Source organism: Branchiostoma floridae, chromosome 5, assembly GCF_000003815.2.
Source record: "Branchiostoma floridae strain S238N-H82 chromosome 5, Bfl_VNyyK, whole genome shotgun sequence".
Taxonomy (NCBI): domain Eukaryota; kingdom Metazoa; phylum Chordata; class Leptocardii; order Amphioxiformes; family Branchiostomatidae; genus Branchiostoma; species Branchiostoma floridae.
This window is the reverse complement of record NC_049983.1, coordinates 11954933-11974897: the sequence shown is the minus strand read 5'-3', so window position 1 is coordinate 11974897 and position 19965 is coordinate 11954933. Positions and strand designations below refer to the sequence as shown.

General features: G+C 42.4%; 2 protein-coding genes across 9 annotated transcripts; both read left to right on the top strand.

Moving 5' to 3' along the window:
• Positions 1-574: 574 nt before the first annotated feature.
• LOC118415174 (complement component C6-like) lies at positions 575-7089 on the top strand. The gene is made up of 13 exons (XM_035819555.1): positions 575-1055; positions 1278-1458; positions 2018-2162; positions 2800-2944; positions 3285-3423; positions 3744-3957; positions 4210-4327; positions 4578-4681; positions 4801-4923; positions 5219-5376; positions 5595-5820; positions 6208-6381; positions 6591-7089. Exons 1-13 carry the CDS (start codon positions 832-834, stop codon positions 6665-6667), a joined length of 2028 nt encoding a protein of 675 aa, XP_035675448.1. The 5' UTR covers positions 575-831; the 3' UTR covers positions 6668-7089.
• Positions 7090-7812: 723 nt separating this feature from the next.
• Positions 7813-19658, top strand: LOC118415223 (nuclear protein MDM1-like). 8 transcript variants are annotated; one of them, XM_035819625.1, is made up of 19 exons: positions 7814-8025; positions 9853-9967; positions 10231-10287; positions 10739-10795; positions 11226-11401; positions 11818-12090; positions 13198-13335; positions 13715-13870; positions 14015-14042; positions 14589-14712; positions 14928-15033; positions 15427-15480; positions 16153-16334; positions 16669-16830; positions 17315-17410; positions 17697-17878; positions 18162-18242; positions 18648-18881; positions 19041-19658. In XM_035819625.1, the coding sequence occupies exons 1-19, from the start codon at positions 8008-8010 to the stop codon at positions 19163-19165; spliced, it is 2364 nt and encodes a 787-aa protein (XP_035675518.1). In that variant the 5' UTR covers positions 7814-8007; the 3' UTR covers positions 19166-19658. The 8 variants fall into 8 exon arrangements, with proteins under 8 accessions (XP_035675521.1, XP_035675518.1, XP_035675520.1 ...); XM_035819631.1 differs by lacking the exon at positions 14589-14712 and adding an exon at positions 14391-14532 and having other exon boundaries at positions 7815-8025; positions 11818-12012; XM_035819624.1 differs by lacking the exon at positions 14589-14712 and adding an exon at positions 14391-14532 and having other exon boundaries at positions 7815-8025.
• Positions 19659-19965: the final 307 nt, after the last annotated feature.

Genomic DNA, 19965 nt, shown 5'->3' with positions numbered 1-19965 from the left:
CGGTGAGTGCGAAGTACATGGTCTGCTGACTGTGCGGGTCACTGCACGGGCTTTTGTTGTAGCTACCTGCTCGCTACCATTGTTGTTGTGCACGTGGTCACAACAAAAAGGCTGTGACTCATACTGTTTACAGACCATCATGCTCTCTGCTATGACCGGCAGTGGGGGATTTCCAACCCCATTGTGATGACCATGACTGACCATGACATAATTAAGTAATTTCCCAATGTTGGTAAAAGCACCATCCAATAGGACGACTCCACGTGCACCATTGCATTCCCCTTATTATAGCACACCCGTGTCTAAGAAGGGACAAACTGTGAAGCCTTCATCGTGGCAAGAGTCCGACGTTCAGGAAAGTTTTGTAACACTTCTTGAGTATTTCTTCATTTCTTCACTGTTATCACTATATCGTTGTTGTCATTGTTATATTGATGTGTCTCAAAACTGTCAACTTCCTGTTATTTGCATAAATCAACTGTGCAGTAATTCCGACATATTAGAAATCCATACTTCTACCATAGAGGTGACCGATCTGTTAGATTTACTATGCAACCAGAACCGTAGCTAGCACCACTGTGTATGCGTTGTTCAATCACTTGGATGAATCGGAATTGCTTTGACTTACTTCTACGTTTTCCTCTTGTTCGTACATACATGTTGAATATGACATGCTCTGGTTTTCAGAACAAAACACTGATTGCTTGATCGCTTGTTGAGGTAGCTGCGAAGGACGTATTCGTGTCACTGTGGAAATTTGTAGTTTCACTTCCTCAGGCAAACGATGGGTTATCTGGGAAAAGAACATGACCGGACTCAGAACCTGCACATATGAATGACGCTGCAAACATCTGCAGAAGTTTTGTTTTTAAAAATGCCCGTTGTTGTTACCACAGAATGAGGTTTATAAGCCGTGTGTGCCTTTTTGTGGCTGTGGCGGCCCTGTTGACTGTGCCGTCGGACGGTTGGCGGCGCAGACGTCGACGCCGGCGGCCACCGCCCCCGCCAGTTCACTGCCAGGTGGGGCAGTGGTCTCCTTGGTCAACATGCTCCGCGTGAGTAGCTTTCTTATCTTGTTTTTGAACGGTTCATATGAAGATTGCACGTTTTGGAGCTATATCATAGAGATGTGCCTATCAGTGTTGTAACCAAGTAAATCAAGGTTATGCTCTTTAATGAATTTGTTAATGTCCATGGTTCAAGTAAATCTAAACCCGTATTTTACATGGCAAGCACCAGCATGCTATTCATCGAAAGAACATATTGTGTATGTTTAGCTCATGTAAGGGAGGAAGCCAGACGCGCCAACGAAGCATCACTGTTCACCCAGCCCATGGTGGTAGCGGCTGTCCCGCACTGACCGAGCTCCGGCCCTGTAACACCCAGACCTGCCCTTTAGACTGTACTGTTGCGGACTTCGGAAACTGGACCAAGTGTGACCCATGTGAGCGGAAACAGGTAGATGACAGTCACTCTGGGAATGTGGAGCTCTTGCAGTAGCTGTGAAACGGCATGAAAGTACAGAAGACTATAAATCGTTTATAAAAATGATGTCATCCATGCCAACAGAAAGAAAAAAAATGTTTTTGTCACATACACTTTCTGTGTGTTCAGCTTTTTGCCTGGTAGTCTGAATTTAAATAGCCGGTGTTATTGTGACAGTGCTAGTCAATTTGTGTATTACGCGTTGATTAAAGTTACAATTTATGTCGCTGTCTAGCATGCCTGTGGCCATTTGTAGTGCAGCAGAAGCGCAAACATACGTACATCATGCGTGCCAGTTTGTTTGGAACTTTGCCCTCTCCTAATCAACAGGTATTTCAATTGTATGTAAATGAGAATATATATAAATGTTTCAGACCTAAGTTCTTCATTGTGTGTGTAATTATTCACAATGGCTCTTCAAACGAATCAATAGTAACGTTACATGTCCGACTGAACACACTTTAATGTTTCTTTCCATATGTATAGCATGTTATCACAATAACAGTGAAATGTACAGTATATCTATACTTAGGAACGGACCAGGCTGGTAGTCCGACCCTCCCAGTTTAAGGGACACGACTGCCCAGTTGATCTGTACGAGACTCGCCCCTGCGCCACAAATGAGGTCTGCCCGCCATCAGACTCCTGCGGGGAAGAGAAGTTTACTTGTCAGAACAGTGAGCATCATATACACAGTCAGATTTGTGCAAGTTCTAATAGAAACTTAAGCTTTATTTATGACCTGACACTATTCGCCATGAGGTTAATCATGGTGATGCCAAATTGGATTAAAAAAAGAGACAGTCACAGAGGTTATGACTTCCTTGAAACGGGGGTTTTGCATACTCTCCAAGCAGAGGTTAGGCCCCGGCTGTTATTTTAACGTTTTATTTTGGTCGCTTTTATCGGGCTTTCTATTTTGTATTTTATCTTGCTGTGTCAAAACTTGTTTGGCTGGCGTACTTCAAGAAAAATGACAAAATAGAAAGCCCGATAAATACGACTAAAAAAAACGTTAAAAAACAGCCGGAGCCTAACCTCTGCTTGGAGAGTAGGTTTTGCAGTCATGTGTTTCATCTGCGTTCATTGCAGTTTGTTGAATTGCGAACATGAATAAACACACGGAATGGCTTTTGTTCAAGGATGCGTCCTCTGCGCATGCATGCATGGGAAAAGTTATCAAGTTTGAGGAAAGAGCTAGTCAAATCTTACTGATGATGGACGGATGACCTTGACTAAAGAGGGAATTCTCCGTACCAGCTTCATATGAAAGGTCCACGCAAAGGAATGACGCTGTTGTTTTTGCTGTTTCAGAGCGGTGCATTCCTAAGATCCAGACGTGTAATGGCGACAATGACTGCGGGGACTACTCCGATGAGCGCGACTGTGACAGAATCTTCGATGTCTGCGACGGTCAGAGGTTTGATGCCATTCCCAACATAGCATTTGCTGGAAGCGGGTGAGGACTGGCAATTTCGTTACAGATATATATTTTGGAAATATTATCATGAATTAGAAAGGAAATAGTCACGGGTGATACCATCTAAATGCACACATTCTTTGCATGCGTTATCAGGTAACTTCAGATGTATTGAATAGTTTATTGGCTGTATCTTATCAAAAGCAATTTTTATTTCAACAGTTCATCTGGAAGTATTTCTTGAATACAGTACTTTGTCAGACGATCAGTTCCTCTAGATCTAGATCTATGACTTACTGTTACTGGAGACATTACACGTGTAATAATGAATGTAATAATATGGTATCCAAGTACTGACCTCACATGGACGCTTTCCTAGGTACAACATTCTGAATGGTGCTGTTTCGGGGAATGTGCTGGACAACAGACTGTACGGTGGAACATGTGACACTGTTTATAGCGGAGACCACGGAAAGAGTTTCCGACTGCCTGAAAACGTGCAAAACTATCGTTTCCAGGTAAATATACCTTAAAGAACAATATGGTTTGACCTGGTTCGTGGTGTAATCCATCTCATCCTACAATGGACCTCTTATAATACTTGTAAACTAAAATCACCGCATGGTTAGGTAGGGTATGAAATGTGCCATATTCATCATTAGTTTCGGCATTAACAGATTTTGTACTGGACTCTATTACTGAATTGAAGTCAGATTGAAGCTTTGGCTGAGCATAAAGGGTATTGACACTTTTCTCCATACCAGATGTTAAAATTTACAAAAACTCAATAACTCTGATAAAAAATGCCAAGTCATTGTTAATTCTAATTCATCGTCAGGTTCTTGCGGACAACTCTTTCACAACCACCGTCTACAACAGTGCGGAAGAATACTATCGGGAAGAGAGAACAAACTCACAGCGTAACGTTAAGGTCGGAGGCTCCGCCAATTTCCTGGTCATCAAGGCTAGTGGTGGTGTGTCACACAGCCAGTCACGTATGACCCACGACGTTGTCCAATCGGCTCAGCGAATTGACTCCAAGTACTTCAAGGGTCAGTGTGATTTGTCATTTGTGAATTGTTGGCCAATGAATTACAGAACCCTACAGCAGTAATGTTTCATGCCTTTCAACATGGAAACAAGGACGGTTCCGTTTGTGTATATGACAAGCACTATTACACAACAAACAACATTAGTTGTAGATGTTAAGATGTAAAAGAGATACGAAGGTACCATCACGATATGTAAATATCCTGTGTCAGTAAACGGTACTTCAGTGCGAAATACTATGTAATATCTTACAGTGATGAACACTGTGGAGCTTGCCCAGTTCCGAATGCGTAGAAGCGAGCTGGAGCCATCCGACTACTTCCTACGGAGAATACGGGACCTGCCTCTGTATTACCACTACCTGGACTATAGGTAGGGGATTCAGATGGCCCCCTTGACGGTTCTGAAGCAAATTTACTTAGATCATTGGTGCAAACTTCCAATGAAGAATATTGCAACAGAATGACATTGCCTGGAGTGATTACAGTAGACATTCGTATCATTATCGTTCAAACGATCGCGAGTGTTTTAACCATACAACAAATGAAAGCTTTACATTTAAAGAAAAACTTTATGGGAAACTGTTAGTCTAAATGCAAACTCATACTCTGTGCGTTTACAGGTTCCTTATTGAGGACTTCGGCACGCATTACTTTTCGTCAGGGAGCCTTGGCGGCCAGTACGAGTTCGTGTACCGTTACACAAGGGCAGACTTGCAACACTCAGGTACGTGCGCTTAAGAAAAGTTTCCTTATAAACAACAATAGATCACCATGTTAATTCTAAACTTCAGTACCGTGTTGTTTATCTATTTGTTTGTTTGTTTTCTTTATTGCAATTTTCAGGTCTGTCGGAAGAGGAGCAGAAGTCGTGTCTGAGTGCGGAAGCCAAGGCCTCATTCTTCTCGTTTTCTGGCAGTGCTAGCGGCAGCAGGTGCAAAGACAACGCACTATCACAAAAGAACAGCGGTATGATACCATGTCTGTTATTTGGCCTCCACGTCAAATATTGTGCCTTTAGTCCAGTCATCCGGGCTATTTTATCACGGTCTTTGCAATATACTCAATCCACGGTCTCAGATTGAGACAATAATGCTTCGACTTCGGCTGTTTTTTACTGTTTTAGTCGTTTTGTCGGGTTTTTATATTTTGTACAGTTTTTTTTTTTACCCAACTCTGCTTGGAGAGTAATTAGAAGTACATCGGGACTACTTAAGCATTTAGAAACAAGAAGACCTGAGTCAAAGCTTTTGTGTGGTCACAGGGAGTTTTACCTTGTCGGCATCCGAGTCCTTCTCCTATGTGAAAGGCGGGTCCTCAGAGAAGGCTGGCCAGCTGGCGTTCGCTAACGGTCCGATCCCGGAGAAGTACGAGGCGTGGATCCAGGACGTCAAGCGGAATCCCGCCATCATCCGCTACGAGGTAGTCGACCTACAAACTAATAGCTAACGTTATAGATGCTCATGACTACTTGTGTTGGAAGCTGGGTCTCAAAATTCTCAGTCATTCAGCCTCTCCGGAAGTTCGTCCATGCAGGTTGATAAAACTTGATTTATAGTTCTTTTCTTCCCTGTAAAAATGTTTAAAATCCATGTACCAGCAAAAAAATAAAAAAAGCCGATATGTATTTTTTTCATCAGATTACGCCGATTTCAGAGCTGGTTGTGGGCATTCCACAAGCCGACAGAAAACGCCGTAACTTGGAGCAAGCCCTTGTAGACTACCTGAATTCGTATCACTCCTGTAAGTGTAGCCCATGCCAGAACAACGGCCAAGCTCTCCTGATCGGGACGGACTGTGTCTGCGTCTGCAAGGCGGGGACTTTCGGCATCTCCTGTGAACAGGGCACGCAGATAGATAATGTCGGTAAGTATACGGCAAAACAAAACAAAAAAACAATCGAAAGATACTAGTAGCTAACGTTAGATCGATAGATGGATCGATAGATAGAGCGATAGATAAATGGGCGTGTGTGTGTGTGTGTTTGACTGTGTGTGTATGTGTATGTGTGTGTGTGTGTGTGTGTGTGTGTGTGTGTGCGTGCGTGTGTGTGTGTGTCCTTCGCTGTTGCCTTTATTTCCGTTCACGTTTTACACGTCTTACAAAATGCTGTACACGTCACATTATTTAAAAAAAGTAAGTTATTATTATGTTAAGCTTATATGAAGAGAGGTAACTTTGCATCGCGTCTTTTAGAATTCTGAAATGCTTTATTAAAATAGACTAGAATGAATGAATATCTGGTATACGCAGGTGCCGCCATCCACGGTAACTGGGCATGCTGGGGACCATGGACGGCATGCAGTGCTGAGTCGGATGGGTCAGGGCAACGTACCCGCCAACGGACCTGCACCAACCCGGCCCCCCAAAACGGTGGACAGGCCTGCCCGGGGCAGGACTCCGAGACAGAGACTTGCACCTATATCGGTAAGTACTGGAGCCGTTTGGAAGTGTCTTATGTTAAACCTATTAGGCCCTCTCAAAGAAAATCGTTGACGGAGTAGTAAACTCGTGTTTCCATCTCAACTATCATTGATTCCAATATTATATCATTACATAGAATTCATAAGAAATTACCCTAAATTTCAGCTGACAGAAATTGATTTATGCCTGATCACTCGTTTCTGTTTCCACAGACACAAGTGGCGAAGGGTTCAATGAATCTTCAAGTGGAGGAGCTCGTCGCCCTAAAAGTCCGAAGGGAGAGCTGTAAAACTTACCATACCGACCCCAGAGCTATCATTTCATACTCATCACAACTTCCCTGTTTGAAACAAATTTTGCGCTCGGTAAGCCTGCAAAAGAGATTCGTGCTCATGGTAAAGACCATGTATTTTTCGTCAACAAAACTTACTGCATTCATTACCCTGGCAACATGAAGGCAAGTCATGGTGACCATGAGGTAGCACAGAACATTTCAGCTACTCTCGGCTTAATTATGCTCTCATGCCGTCCATTTCACTTTGGAGAATTATTTCATGTTTCGTAGAATCCAGTTTTCAGACATTCATCAGCTTTTCTTCAAACTTAAAAGATGACTAATCAATAACGACGGCAATATCGTGTGCACGTGTGTTTACAGTGTGTGAAGTGGAATAAGACTTATCAATTTTCTGATCATTGAACAGATTTGATAAAGGTGGATGTCACGTTTTTGTTTGTTTGTTTGTTTGTCTGTCTGTCTGTCTTTTAAACACCTCTGTTGTAAATATAGGACCAATAGCAAGTGATGTCCGTTAATAAAAATTCTCTTTAAATGTGTCGACCTATCAAACTTCTCATAAGCAACCTACATGCAATACTGCATCATTACAAAGGAGATGGGGAGCAAGGATATAGTGTAAGAAAATCCCACTTAATGACGTCACTTTGTAAATATGCCGTCAAAAGAAAATATCTGATAGCTTGTTAGAGGGCTCGATTTTCAATAATCAAATGACAATATTCAAGTAACCAAATCCATCTAACGAGTAAGGAAACAATATCTTAACGTGTCAAAAGTTAATTTGTTTCTATGATGATTTTCGGTAGCCTGGGTGCCAGCTTTGCTAGTTTTACTTTAATACCCCACTGCCAAGTGCAAGGCAGAGTATCAGGCGCGCGGACGAAAAGTAGACAGAGCTAAATTCCGCATAGCATTAATAATGAGAATCACGTGTGTGTTTTTTTCTGGATAAACTCCTGCGTAATCTACATCCTTTTATCTGAGTCACAATATTGACTGTTTTTATCATGCATGTGCCCAGAACTATGGAGCGAATCCAAAAGGTATTTAGCATTTCTTTCCTGGATAACGTTAGCTTTTCTTTGTTCACTTCTGCTTATAATCACAAGGGGTCGCTCCTTATGTTGAACTGCGCATGTGCGGGTGGTAGGGACGCCAAGGCGCGTACGAAAGCGTTGTTGTCCCGGCTGAGTTTGTTTTGAATGGGAGATCACCAGTTCTGACGCCCTCTTCAGCTCAGAATCTACTCCCAGGTACTCACAAGCTTATCAATAGACAACATCTCCACGCACAGAGAGGCACAGAGATCCTAAGGAACGAAGAAAACCATGCCCGTGAGGTTCAAGGTAAGTTCCAGAAGCTTGGAGACACCTGATCACCCTCCCCACCTTGCAGCTTTTGTTGTGAGGTTATATTTAACCCAAGACAACCAGCCTCCAGGCAGGGTTTTGTGTGTGCCGATATCACTGCGGAGTTACCATGAGTACCTTTTGCAGGCATGCACGTACAGAGAAAATCTCGTAAAAATGCTACAAGGATTGCAAAGTTCTACAGTCGGAACTCCCACCTTTCAAGAAAGATACATGTAACGTTAACTTGGAGTAACCTTCTTGGATGTTTTACTTGTAGATAATTTTAGGAAAGACAAGAACATATTCTTTAGTGTTGTCACCTGCAGAGGCCAAGATTCCACAAATTATGTCTTCTCATGCAAGTTGTAAGTTGGATGGCAACAGCACGTACATATGTCGTACATAGTTTTGTTGAGGTGACATGAAAGCGTCACCTTGAACTTTAACAATTGTTTATTTTTTGGGTATGTTATGATATACTCAATAATAGTCCCCTGTCTGAAGTCTGAAACCCACTGGCAGATTAGGATAAATCCAGAGAAGCTGACTGTGTTTATGTTAGAAACCAGACAATAAACCCGCCAAACTCTGAAGTGATCTATGATTAATTATTCATGAACCTGTCGGTACAGACTATCCTCATTGGTGTGACATTGAACATTACAACGAACATATCATTGTCATTATGATAGAACCTGCCCATGTAATAATAAGACAACATGCAGAAGGTGATACATTCTGGGAGAGGGGAATGTGAGAGACAGATGAGGTTGGGAAAACCACCTGTTGCTTCTGTTGGTTACCTGGTGAAACAAGACAACTAACATAACCTGTACCTGTCTGAATAGGGAAGACAAAAACTTTGTAACTAGAAGGAAAGAAAATCATAAAGCTTTGAAATGGAAATATTTTCTTTATATTTTCTAACCCCAAAAATGTAATAAGCAGTTATTATTGTGTATTTCATTGATTTCCTAACATGAAAGTTTTGAACCATAGATGATGCTGATGACCTCAATGTTGGTCAAAACTGAAGCCATCAATAAGAGGCCATTAGTTTGTTTTCCTTTATGTTTATAATGTCACAACTCACTGATATCTAATAAGTGCCATTTAGAACTGGTTTATTTGTTACCTTTATGCTGGATATAACAGGTAAGACAACTTAGTGAAACATATGACTGTAACGTAATGCAAGACAAAGGCTAAAGAAAGGGGATTTTCTGAAAATGTTAATGTTATAATTGGAGTTGGATATATCCAATGACTTTCAAGCAAAAATTCAAGGTAGAGAATAATGGTCCTTGCAGAAATTCTTATAAAACAAAGTTGCTAGCTCTAGTACTTCAAGGGAAACATGTTACAGCACCTACAGCCAGGTGTGCAATTACTACGTCAACTGTATCCAAGGAACACTAATCACAAAGGTGTTGCCTTGCCAATGGCATCTTAGAACTCACAACTAAAAACATGGGAATACTTTCAGTGTGACTTGTGTTTCTTTATAAAAAAACACCACCACCATTCACAATTGGCAATTGTGACACATTCACTTACTATACTTCAAAACCAAAGAAAATAGACAGGAGGAAATGTTGCAAGGCTAAATGTGTTTCATTGTGACTTGAGTTGAGCTATACGCAGATGTAGTAAAGGACTTAGAGATTGTAAAGCTAGATATATGTTTTTAGGGCCTTTTTACCATCCTTACTATTAAATATGTATACATTATTACATATGATATGACAATTCAGTCGAAGTATGGAGTCACTCAGTGGATATGGTCCTTCTTAATTAACAAGACTATTATCTTTCCCCCAGGGTCATTCAGAATATGACACTAATTACAAATGGCTGGAGTCTCGCAAGTCAGCGGCATACCAACCAACCAGGGAGGAGCTGGCCAGGGAGGCGGGGCTACGGTCCGCAGAGCTGGGTACGTTGGCTGATAAATCAGATATGAATCAAAGAAATACAGGCATATCATTAAAACTAGTGTAGTAAACCTTAAAAACAGAAAATTGTATCTAAAAAATATATGACGTCTACGACTGAGTGTAGGGCATTTTGTCAAATTTGTGTGTTTCCGGCTGTTACAAAAAGAATACCATCTCACAAAACATGCAAAACATTCCCATCCTGTCCTGTTTATATGTAAAACCCCAAAATGACCCCTACCCCCCATGTCATCACACTCAGGCATCCTTCAGGAACCACCTCTGCAGTCTAAGAAGCGCGTGGCTCCCCAACCCTCTGGTAATGCACCTGCTTATCACTTAGCATGTCTTAGTGTTAGCACAACTTGTAGTGCATGGTGGGCACTAAATTATCGGCCTCAGCAGCTTATAACCTTGATGTAGCAAAACATTGTCACGACTGTAATCAAATACTTTCTAAGCACTGATCACAGTCATCATCACTGCACATTGCACAGCTAAGATTAATCATTTTGATATGCACGAGTGATTTATAATATGCACTTATGCAGCATGCACTTTTTGCATTTCGGTACACTTGAATGCTATTGAAATTTGTGTCTTGAAACAGATCAGACAAACGGGTAGGCTCTTGATTGTGCATGAATGCCATGAGCAACAAGCACTGCACTTAACAACAAGGCTTTAAGGTCTGGGAGGATCCAAGCCCGTTAAACAACTTGCTTTACTCTGCTACACAATCATGTGGGTTAACTTTGCCACCTTCCCAGGCCCTCTTCATGAACCAAAGCTGCAGTCAAAGAAGCGGGTGGATCAATCCCCCTCTGGTAAAATGACAACCGTTACAGCCTTTTACCCATTCACACAATTACACTGTGGTTTTACATGGGGTTTTCTACAGAATTTCCAGTGCTATATTGTTGTTTTACATGGAATCCTGTTTGGTAGAAGCTTGCTAATGCTTAGTCCATATCTCGACCGGTCTTGTTATCTTCCTTCTTAATGTTACAAGTTTTTAATGTTACCATGGTTCTTCTCAGGATATTTGTTGCGTGGTTTTGAATGCAGCACTCCAAGATAGGATGATGCTCTCCATTGTTGTCTTTCATGTATACTACTGTTCTTGTTCAAGACAATGTTGAGTGTACTTTGATAGTTTCAGGCCAATGCATGATGTATGCTTTATCATGATCACTCTGAAAAGAGGATATCTATCTGACTGTTGTGTCTTTAATACATTCACTCTTGTCCTATCAGGTATCCTGCATGAACCCCAGATGCAAGCCAAGAAGCGTGTGGGAACGTATGCGCCAACCGTTCCGTTTGCGCTCGAGTGGGAGGACCCCCTCCAGCCACCTGACGTGGTGATATCCAAGGACCCACCTGTCACCGAGAAAGTGCGAGAGTCACTCGAGAAAATGAAGACTTACAAGGTAAGTGGACTTTTCTTAGGTAGGTTTGTTAGGATGCTCATGTATGATGGAATAGCAACATGTTGTAGTAAATGTAAAGTCTACCACCACGAGTTTTTGACCAGTCTTGTATAATAGCCAGAAGAGACTTCTATTCACTGCAACGCAATTCTGGAGGATGTGAAAAGAAATGTATTTATGTTACTGAAATCATAGCTAGATCTTACAATGATGAAATAGATACATGTAAACAAAGAGGGGTACCCTGGTATCCAGCCATATTATATTTATAGCTCCCAAATTCCTTCTGTCCTCTCCGTATTTTCTCCGTATTTACTCTGGACGTATGATATGGCCGGATACCAGGCTAGAGGGGAGCTTTATCGCATACAGTGTCTTTGTAAGACTTAACTGTGCTACTATCAAAACGTCACTAGATTGAAAAGAAGCTAAGGGAGAAGGAGAAGAGAAGGAGAGAGGAGAAGAGAAGGTTGGAAGAGAAGTATGACCCGCCGACCCCACCAGCTCCACGGCCAGATAAGACACGTGAGACTGAGAGGCCACGGGAGAGGCCGCGAGAGGAGAGAGTACCAGAGAGGAAGCCCACTAAAGAGAGAGGACAAGGAGACAAGGCAAGACAGAAACAGGGGGATAGAAAGGAGGAGAAAGGTGGAAAAAAAGATGAAGGGAAGGAGGAGAAGAAAGAGAAGGTCTGTTGTTTTCTGGTTGCAGTGCAGCTTTGAAGACGGCAGTGTGTGACCTTGCTCTTGTCTGAAGGGCACATCTGACTTGTGTGCAGTGTTCCCTCCCTTCTGTGTCAGGCTACATACTCTTATGTTTTACTTTTATCTCCACATTGTTGCATTTTTTAGCAACAGGGTATACAAGGCTGCCTTTGCCCTTTCAAGACTGTTCTGTACTGCTACCTGTATTGATACTGTTTGTCATTTCCATATCATCTGATTCAGAGAAGGATTGCAGAAAGAGAGCATGCCTTAGATACGAAAAACAAGATAGTAGCTACTCTTAGGCTTTTCCAGCTTTCAATCTTGAACCAAATAGCTAAATGTATATCCAGTCTTATTTGGTTTTAGTTTATTTGGTTTGGGGACTTCCCAATTGGACTTCCCTGAGAGAACAGGGTAGAATACCAAGCTGGCCTGTACATGTATTACACAATCTCTAGCTATCAGAGGCGGACTGGGCCTCCCCAAAAGGTGCCTGACCAGTAGAAGGGTTGCAAGAAGCATGATGTAGTCAGGCATGATATCAGGCTACAGGGTACAGACCTCCAATAGCTGCCAGGCACCTGTTGCATGCATAAGATGTAGGAAAAAGGATGTCAAAAGTCACCTACCTAAGGTTTAGTTGGTGAAAATCTCACATTGGCAGGCAAGTCTGACTTCTAAAGAGTGCATATGGCGATTTTGAAAACATTCGGTTCGGCGCAATGCGCCCCCACAAACAGAATAAGAAACTCTGGTGACCTTTGACCTCCCTGATAACACCCAAACTATACATAGTCTAGACTGTCTAAAACACTCCAAACATGGTAGAAAGCCTATTTTTTCTCACAAAATAAAATAGCCAGATCCCCTACCTATAATTTCCAACCCCAAAATGCCAACATTTCCCAACAAAAAGGCTTCTTACACTTACTTTTGCAAGCCATCTTCAATGGCATCAAAATGCTAATTCTGCGCATGTCTGTAATGGTGACCTTTCACCTACAAACAGGGTCTTCAGAGACATTTTTCATGGCAGTTTTACCTCCTTTGGCTCTGTGCAACCTTTAAACTTTGCCCCTTCCTGTGCAGCGGAACCGTGCCCTTGAGATGAAGGCTGGTGTGAAGGCAGATCGCAGGAAGATTCCCACGATGCTGTCTGAGTACCAGCGCCAGTTTTACGAGCAGCAGAAGCTGAAGGATGAGTCGCCAGTGATGGCAGCAGACCAGGTATGATTTTTGCTGCTGCTTGGGCAATAGAAATACAACAAATAGGCTTATGTACACTTCTAGTCTATTACCTGTGTTCACCACAGAGTTATAGTAATCTGACAGGCAGTGAATGTAGGATATAGAGTGATGTTGATGCATCTACTTTCTATAAGATGTTGAATATTGCCATTTCTTGAATAGTCTTACCAGTGAGAAATTGGTTTTTATTATATAATATGTTGGAGAATGATAGAGTTTCTGTTAAGATGTTAAGAGAATAATTATTATAATGACAATGCTAGACTCCTGGATCTGGATATGTACTGGGCAACACCCCTTAACTGAAGTAACAAGTTATAGTTACAAACGTAACGTCCTATTTCTGACCTGTCCTCAGATGGTGTATAACTCCAACCCGGCGATGGCTCCGTACCGCTCTGATCTCATCCCCCGCGCCACAGAGTACAACAGGCAGTTCAAGGTTCCCAAACGTGTGGCCGTGGCAGAGAGCGTGTCCAGCGACAGGAGCAGGGACAGGAGGAAGAAGTCTAAAGTAGGGAGGAAAAATGTTGTCAACATTGTAATTTTCACAATATATCTACCTTTGATTGAACTTGTGGGTTAGATTGTTGCATTGAATTGAAGATATGCAGATATTTGATGACTTACATTTGCTGGTTTCTCTTCTTTCTTGCAGTCCTCAAAAAAAGAGAGGAGGGCTAGATGTGAGTAGTAGGATTCCTACATTTGCACTCTTTTAGTTTCTTGCTTTTCTTTGAGTAGATTTGATTCTTTTTACTATCAAAGACTGAATGTTTTTAGAAATGGGAATGACAATGTCTCTATGTAACCTTTTCCTTGTTTATACTGTATACTATATGCTGCATACTGACCACTAAAGAACTAAAATTATTTTCTTTGCATGCAAGGATATATGCCTTTGTAATAGAGGTCTCATTTTGTTGCTACATGTCATACCCTGTATCCATTTTCAAACTAATGTAAGTCCTTATAGATGAAACACCTTTCCTTCCACCCACCTTACTCAGTTACTGTGCCCCGCTGTGTTTCAGCCCTCTCCCCGGATCGGCTCCCACCGGCCGGCAAACCCACCGAGTTCATGCCTGTAGTCTGGAACGATCCTCGACCAATCAAAAACTTTGGCTACCTGAAAAAGTCGCCCCACAAGCTAGATAACCCACACCCCAAAAACTGGTAGGTTTTGTTGGTTATTTCTGTTTTATGATGTGAAGTTTTCTGGTTTTCTCCAGCCTTGTCTCCAGAGAGGCTTCACCCTGCGGGCAGCCCTGCTGTCACGTTTGATGATGACCCCCGGCTGCTGAGGTCTTCCCTACAAAATCCCCAACAACCGTTTTTCCCACATTCTGGGCTGGGGTAGGAATAGTGTACATTCTGGGTGCTGTGTGCAGTCTTTTTCACAGTACATGTGGGAATCTCTACTCATACTGTACAGTGGATAGTGATGGTCTGATATAATCTAGGAAAACTAATAAATCATAAGGAATTGAAAAGGATTTTGGGGTCAAATTTATTTTGCTACTGTTCTGCTAATACATCTTAAATTTGATGGTGTGTGTGTGTTTCAACAGGAATTGGAGATCAGAGTACCACTCCAACTACAAGTCGCCGACCAGTTTTGAGTACAGGGGCGGGACATGGAGAGGTGCTGACCCACCACACCTACAGCCTAGAAAGGTTTGCACAGAACAACATTAATGTATTTGATACTCTAGGTACAGTGATGGTAGTCATAACCAGTAAATATGAAGCGTGGATGAGTGCCAGAACATATCTTCTAGTTCTACACTATTTGCACTGCCTGGTCCTCTTTCATAATAGCTATTCAAAATAGGTAGGTATTTGAAAAAAAAAATTGAAAAGGAAGTGACTGTGTGTAAAATCATTTTGCAGCATGCTCTTTGGTGGTGTATCTTGAAGCATGTCTGTATCCATGTACATTGTTCCACATACGGTGCTTGAACACTCACATGGCCTTGGTGTATTGTTTTCTCCATAACCATTTTTGGCTCACGGCAACATTTTTGGTTCTTCTTCCCCCTCCCTGCACTGCCCCCGTGTGTGCTGTAGGAGCCTGTCTTGGACATACCTGCACAAAGTGATAATAAAGAATGGTACAGTGAGGTTTGTAGAAAAGCCCTCCTGTCTTTTCACTGCATGAAAATCTAACTGCACCTCCATTCTTCTCCTTATCAACACTGCATAAATCATACCCAATTTTAGGAAATTTCATAACATTTAATAAGAAAGATAGTAGTAAGCTACTAATGGAACTACTGTACATAATCTCTCAAGCATAAAATCTTCCTTGCTACTTCTAGTTAAGAATAAGCTATATGAGGGTCTGCATGCTCTTTTATGTAAGGCGTAGACAGCCTATTTTTATTTCCCGTAATTTGTAGGGAAGACCATCTTATCTACGTAATTCGTAGCGAGGCGACCAGATTTAGCGCAATTGCCTCCCTTGATTTAGCGTAATACGTTGGGGGGTTCTTTTGAATTCAGCGTAAATCGTTGTCAGGACTCCCCATGCAGACCCTCCTATATGTCTGGCTCTGATGCTTGCATGATGTAGGAGAACCATATGAGTAATTCATGGAAAAATGTAATTCATGGAAACAACTATGAGGTTTTACAAGCTTTTATAAGTGACCTCAAACTCAAAGTTCTCAAGTAGCTGCATGAAAGCTCTGCAACCTTGTTAAAGCTTGTACCTGTCTTTGCAAAACCTTGCAAAACACAACTCTGGGCTATCCCCAGTATCACACCTTGTCTCCCTACCCTCCCCCTGCCCAGGTCATGGAGCTGCGTAAGAAAGCTGACGACTACCGCCGGCGCTCCCACGGGACACACTTCTCCCGCGACCATCTCCTGCAGCTGATGGCCCGGCAGAACGACATGTGGGACCAGTCAGAGAGCGAGAGCACCGTGTCCGCCCTGTCACTGGCTTCAGATCCTGTAGACAAGGGCCATGCCAGGTTAGGACAGTCTCTCATGTGGTTTGGAAACTACTCTGTCATACCAAATATTGGTGATAGAAATGTACTGTTATTTTCTGTTTTCTGTTGATCCTATATCTGGGACCAAATTGTGCAATACAGTTACGGAAAAAGTATCTGCATGTCTGATCCTCTCCATGAACATTCATACATCTATATATTAAACCCCTGCAAGATGGGGAACATTGGACAGAACCCTGGCTGTGAGTTTGACTGTGTTCCTTTTTCCCTACAATGTTTTGCAGATTTAAAAAGGATTTATACAACACTATGCATTCCCCTATGTACATGTTTTACCTTATGTGCTTCACAGAAGACATCAGAGACCATCAGAGCCACCCAAACGTTCAGCCCATCCTGCTGAGAAGCCACGCCCACGTCACAGGTCAGTATCCTCCTCACCTGAAGAAGAGAAACGACCAGTTCAGAGGAAGCTGGCGTGGGACGAGCAAGGGGGAGGGGACAGGGCATCCAGGTGAGAAACATGTGCAACAGTAGACAGGAACAGAATATTGGAGGACAATGAACAATGCATTCTATCTATATGTTGAAAGTGAAGGTCTGTCATCACTAACTCATCACTAACTAACAGTACTGACTGGTGTTTGTCACTGTGTCCTTGTCATACACATGTCTGTTACATAAGGAACAGGAATAGAAGGAATGCAGGATTCAGAAGAAGGGTGCAGGTGGCAGAGGATTCAGATACTGATAGTGAACTTGGCAATGACTCTGTTACAAGGTAGAACTTTCAGTCCACTTTTGGTGGTAGTTATAAAATATCAAAAGCTGGGACCATTTAAGAAGGAAATGACACACACATGACTGCTCATAAGAAAAAAAGAAAGCATGTCATAATCAATGAGGGAGCTGATCCTAACAGGCTATTGTGTGCTTTCTTTTAAAGACTTTTAATAACACTACTAACTGCTTCTTCTGCATATCTTTGCACACTGAAGGAACAGGGATAGAAGGGATGTAGTTGGCAGAAGAAGGGTACGGGTGGTGGAGGATACAGACAGTGAAAGTGAACTCGGGAGTGAGTCTGTCACAAGGTACAACCTTATTTGTGAAAAATTTACTTGACCGAACCAATTTTTCACTTGCTCAAAATTTCTCGCTTTCATATGCATGTTCACTTCCAGCAATGGAATTCTTTCATGACTGTAAAATCTCACTCAAGTCAATGGAAAAGTCTTTGGACAAGTGGGGTAGGTCATGCACTTGCCCAATCAGCACTTTCAGTTGCCCTGGACAATAGGGCTAGTGGACATGTCCAACCCTGTACCAGTACTTAGATTAGGAGATGACACTCACAGTACAGACCTCTGGTATCCTCAGCATTGGCAGCATCCCCAGCCAGGGGCGGGGCAGCCACGCCTCAGCGTCCTACAGTGAGAACACCTCCACGGCAACACTGATAGAGGGCGATGACGATGACGGCAGGGTGGCCACCCCGGAGCTGAAGCAGGTCCACGCACCAGTCAGGAGGCATCACTACGACAGAACCACACCTGCTATTGGTCAGTAAATGACAGTTTTCGTTCAATGTGCTTGTCCCCACAACAATGCATTGGTGTTTTGAACACTGTTCTCCATGTAGAGGTTGGGTCGTGGAAATAGTAGTAGTCTGCATTTTTACCGGCTCGCTTTCCTCTGTAAAATTCAGACTCTCTCCCCGTGACTGAGCCTCTTCATGGAGAATATAAACCGCTACTTGAAAGGTGTCTGTTATGTATGATTTCTTCTCATGTAAGTGTGCTGGACATTTTGTTAACCAAAGTTGTCTATACCTTTATTCCCCAGGAGGTGCATTGCTGGTGAAGTCTCCCCCTCCTGCCAGGAAACACACCAGTCCTGCCAAGACACAGCCAGCTCACAGGCCAAGTAAGGACCTTCTTCTTTGTTTCAAGAAGTCGTTGGACGTAGGACTACTGTATACAACTTATCATTTGTTTAAACAAATTATCACCAAGATGGGTAAGCAGAAACATAGGTCACCTTCAAGTTCATTTCAGGGCATGGCTGTCTCCAGGAAATTTGCTTGTTTGGGACGGAAACAATATTTCCATCCGTCCCAAAATTCTTACTTTATAACATGAAACCGTTGAAAATTTACTTTCATGAGCTTAAAATGACACATTTAACAAGAAAAATCAACAACATGGGCCAACAATGAGTGGGATGGAAAAAAATTTAAAACTGGAGACAGCACTGTCTCAGGCTGTGCTGTCTTCAGGCTGTCCTGTTTGACTTTGTTGATTCACATGGTCATTTAAATCTCCAACCCAGAGTCAGCCCCTGCCCCAAAGCCCTCTCGCCCTGCTGGGAAGACCTACCACGTAGCAGACATGTACCGCAGCCTGTCCCCCACAGCCGGCCAGCCCACGCCTGACCCCTACCCTCTGCGGGAGGATGGGTATGCCCCGGGATCTCCGATGGAGCAGCGCTATCCAGCCCGTATCAGGACACAACCTGTCTCAGCGTCGGGACAGAATGGCCGCCCCATGACGCCACCACATCTAGGTGAGATCTAGTTGTAAAACCCATCTTCATCAACTTACCATCACTATCTAGTTTAGTGAATAAAATTCAAGATACAGTTCTTCATGCCTACAGAAATAGCTGGCTCAAAGTCATATCTGGGCCAATTCTGAAATTCACCTCATACAATCTTTGTTTCAGATGACGATCGAATGTCTCTCATCTCTGAACGGTCGGCCTCAAGCCTGTCCATTGCATCCTCTGTTCTGGAACGTGCACAGAAACGACGTGACCAGTTCTGGGGGAAGGGGGAGCAGGGAAGGTGAAGACGTCTCAGAAAATTCAGCAGTATCTCTTGACAGATAGCCTTGTTGTCTGTTCTTGTCCAGGACCATGCATACATGTAAGATACAGTATTGTCATTCCACAGAATCCACCAACGTTATATGCCTTGCTGCTTCAGTGTACACTTGCCAAAGCGGTGTATCAGGTTCTGGTGATACATTTTATAGAAGTGTGAACAGGTCTTCAAGACTGCGTACGGGTGTTGTTCTTTTAAATTGAAATAGTTGCAGGTAGATTGCAGACACGTGCTGTACAATACTGATGTATTTTTGGAAATGAAAATTGCCAGTTTGAGTCTTTGACAACAAAGTTCTGGTGTGCTGCTAAAGACTAAAAGATTTAAAAGATGTATTTCAATTTGCAGTGTATCATTTGTAGTCTTTTGTTGTAATCGACTGCAAACTTTTTGTCATTAAGTGTTCAGTAGGGTATGGTGTTGAAAAGTAGAAATATATCCTGTATGGAAACGTGAAACTCTTATTGTGGAATTGTCTTTATTTGAGATACAACAGCTAAAATATAAATATCAATGAGGTTACATGCAGAAACTTAACCGTCTCTGTACATGTTTCAATTTGCTGCTGAACAGGCACCAGCTCAAGTGAAATAAGTCACAAGTACCATAAAGCCTACGAAAAAAATGTTGCATTTCCTGTTTCAGTCCTGAACAAATTAGGTTTGGTAGGGAGAGATTTTTTTAAATTTCTTTTTGTAGACTTTGGCCAAAATTCAAGTGATACAATACAGTTTAAAAATATAAAACTGAAATACACGAGGACAC

Excerpts from the sequence above, each read along its gene's own strand:
- LOC118415223 (XM_035819624.1), top strand. Across the intron at positions 12,091-13,197 it reads AGGAGGAGAAGAAAGAGAAG|CGGAACCGTGCCCTTGAGAT; the intron begins GTCTGTTGTTTT and ends CTTCCTGTGCAG. Across the intron at positions 13,871-14,014 it reads ACAGGAGGAAGAAGTCTAAA|TCCTCAAAAAAAGAGAGGAG; the intron begins GTAGGGAGGAAA and ends TCTTTCTTGCAG.
- LOC118415174 (XM_035819555.1), top strand. The coding sequence starts at position 832 with ATGAATGACGCTGCAAACATCTGCAGAAGTTTTGTTTTTAAAAATGCC. Across the intron at positions 5,821-6,207 it reads CACGCAGATAGATAATGTCG|GTGCCGCCATCCACGGTAAC; the intron begins GTAAGTATACGG and ends TGGTATACGCAG. Across the intron at positions 6,382-6,590 it reads AGAGACTTGCACCTATATCG|ACACAAGTGGCGAAGGGTTC; the intron begins GTAAGTACTGGA and ends CTGTTTCCACAG.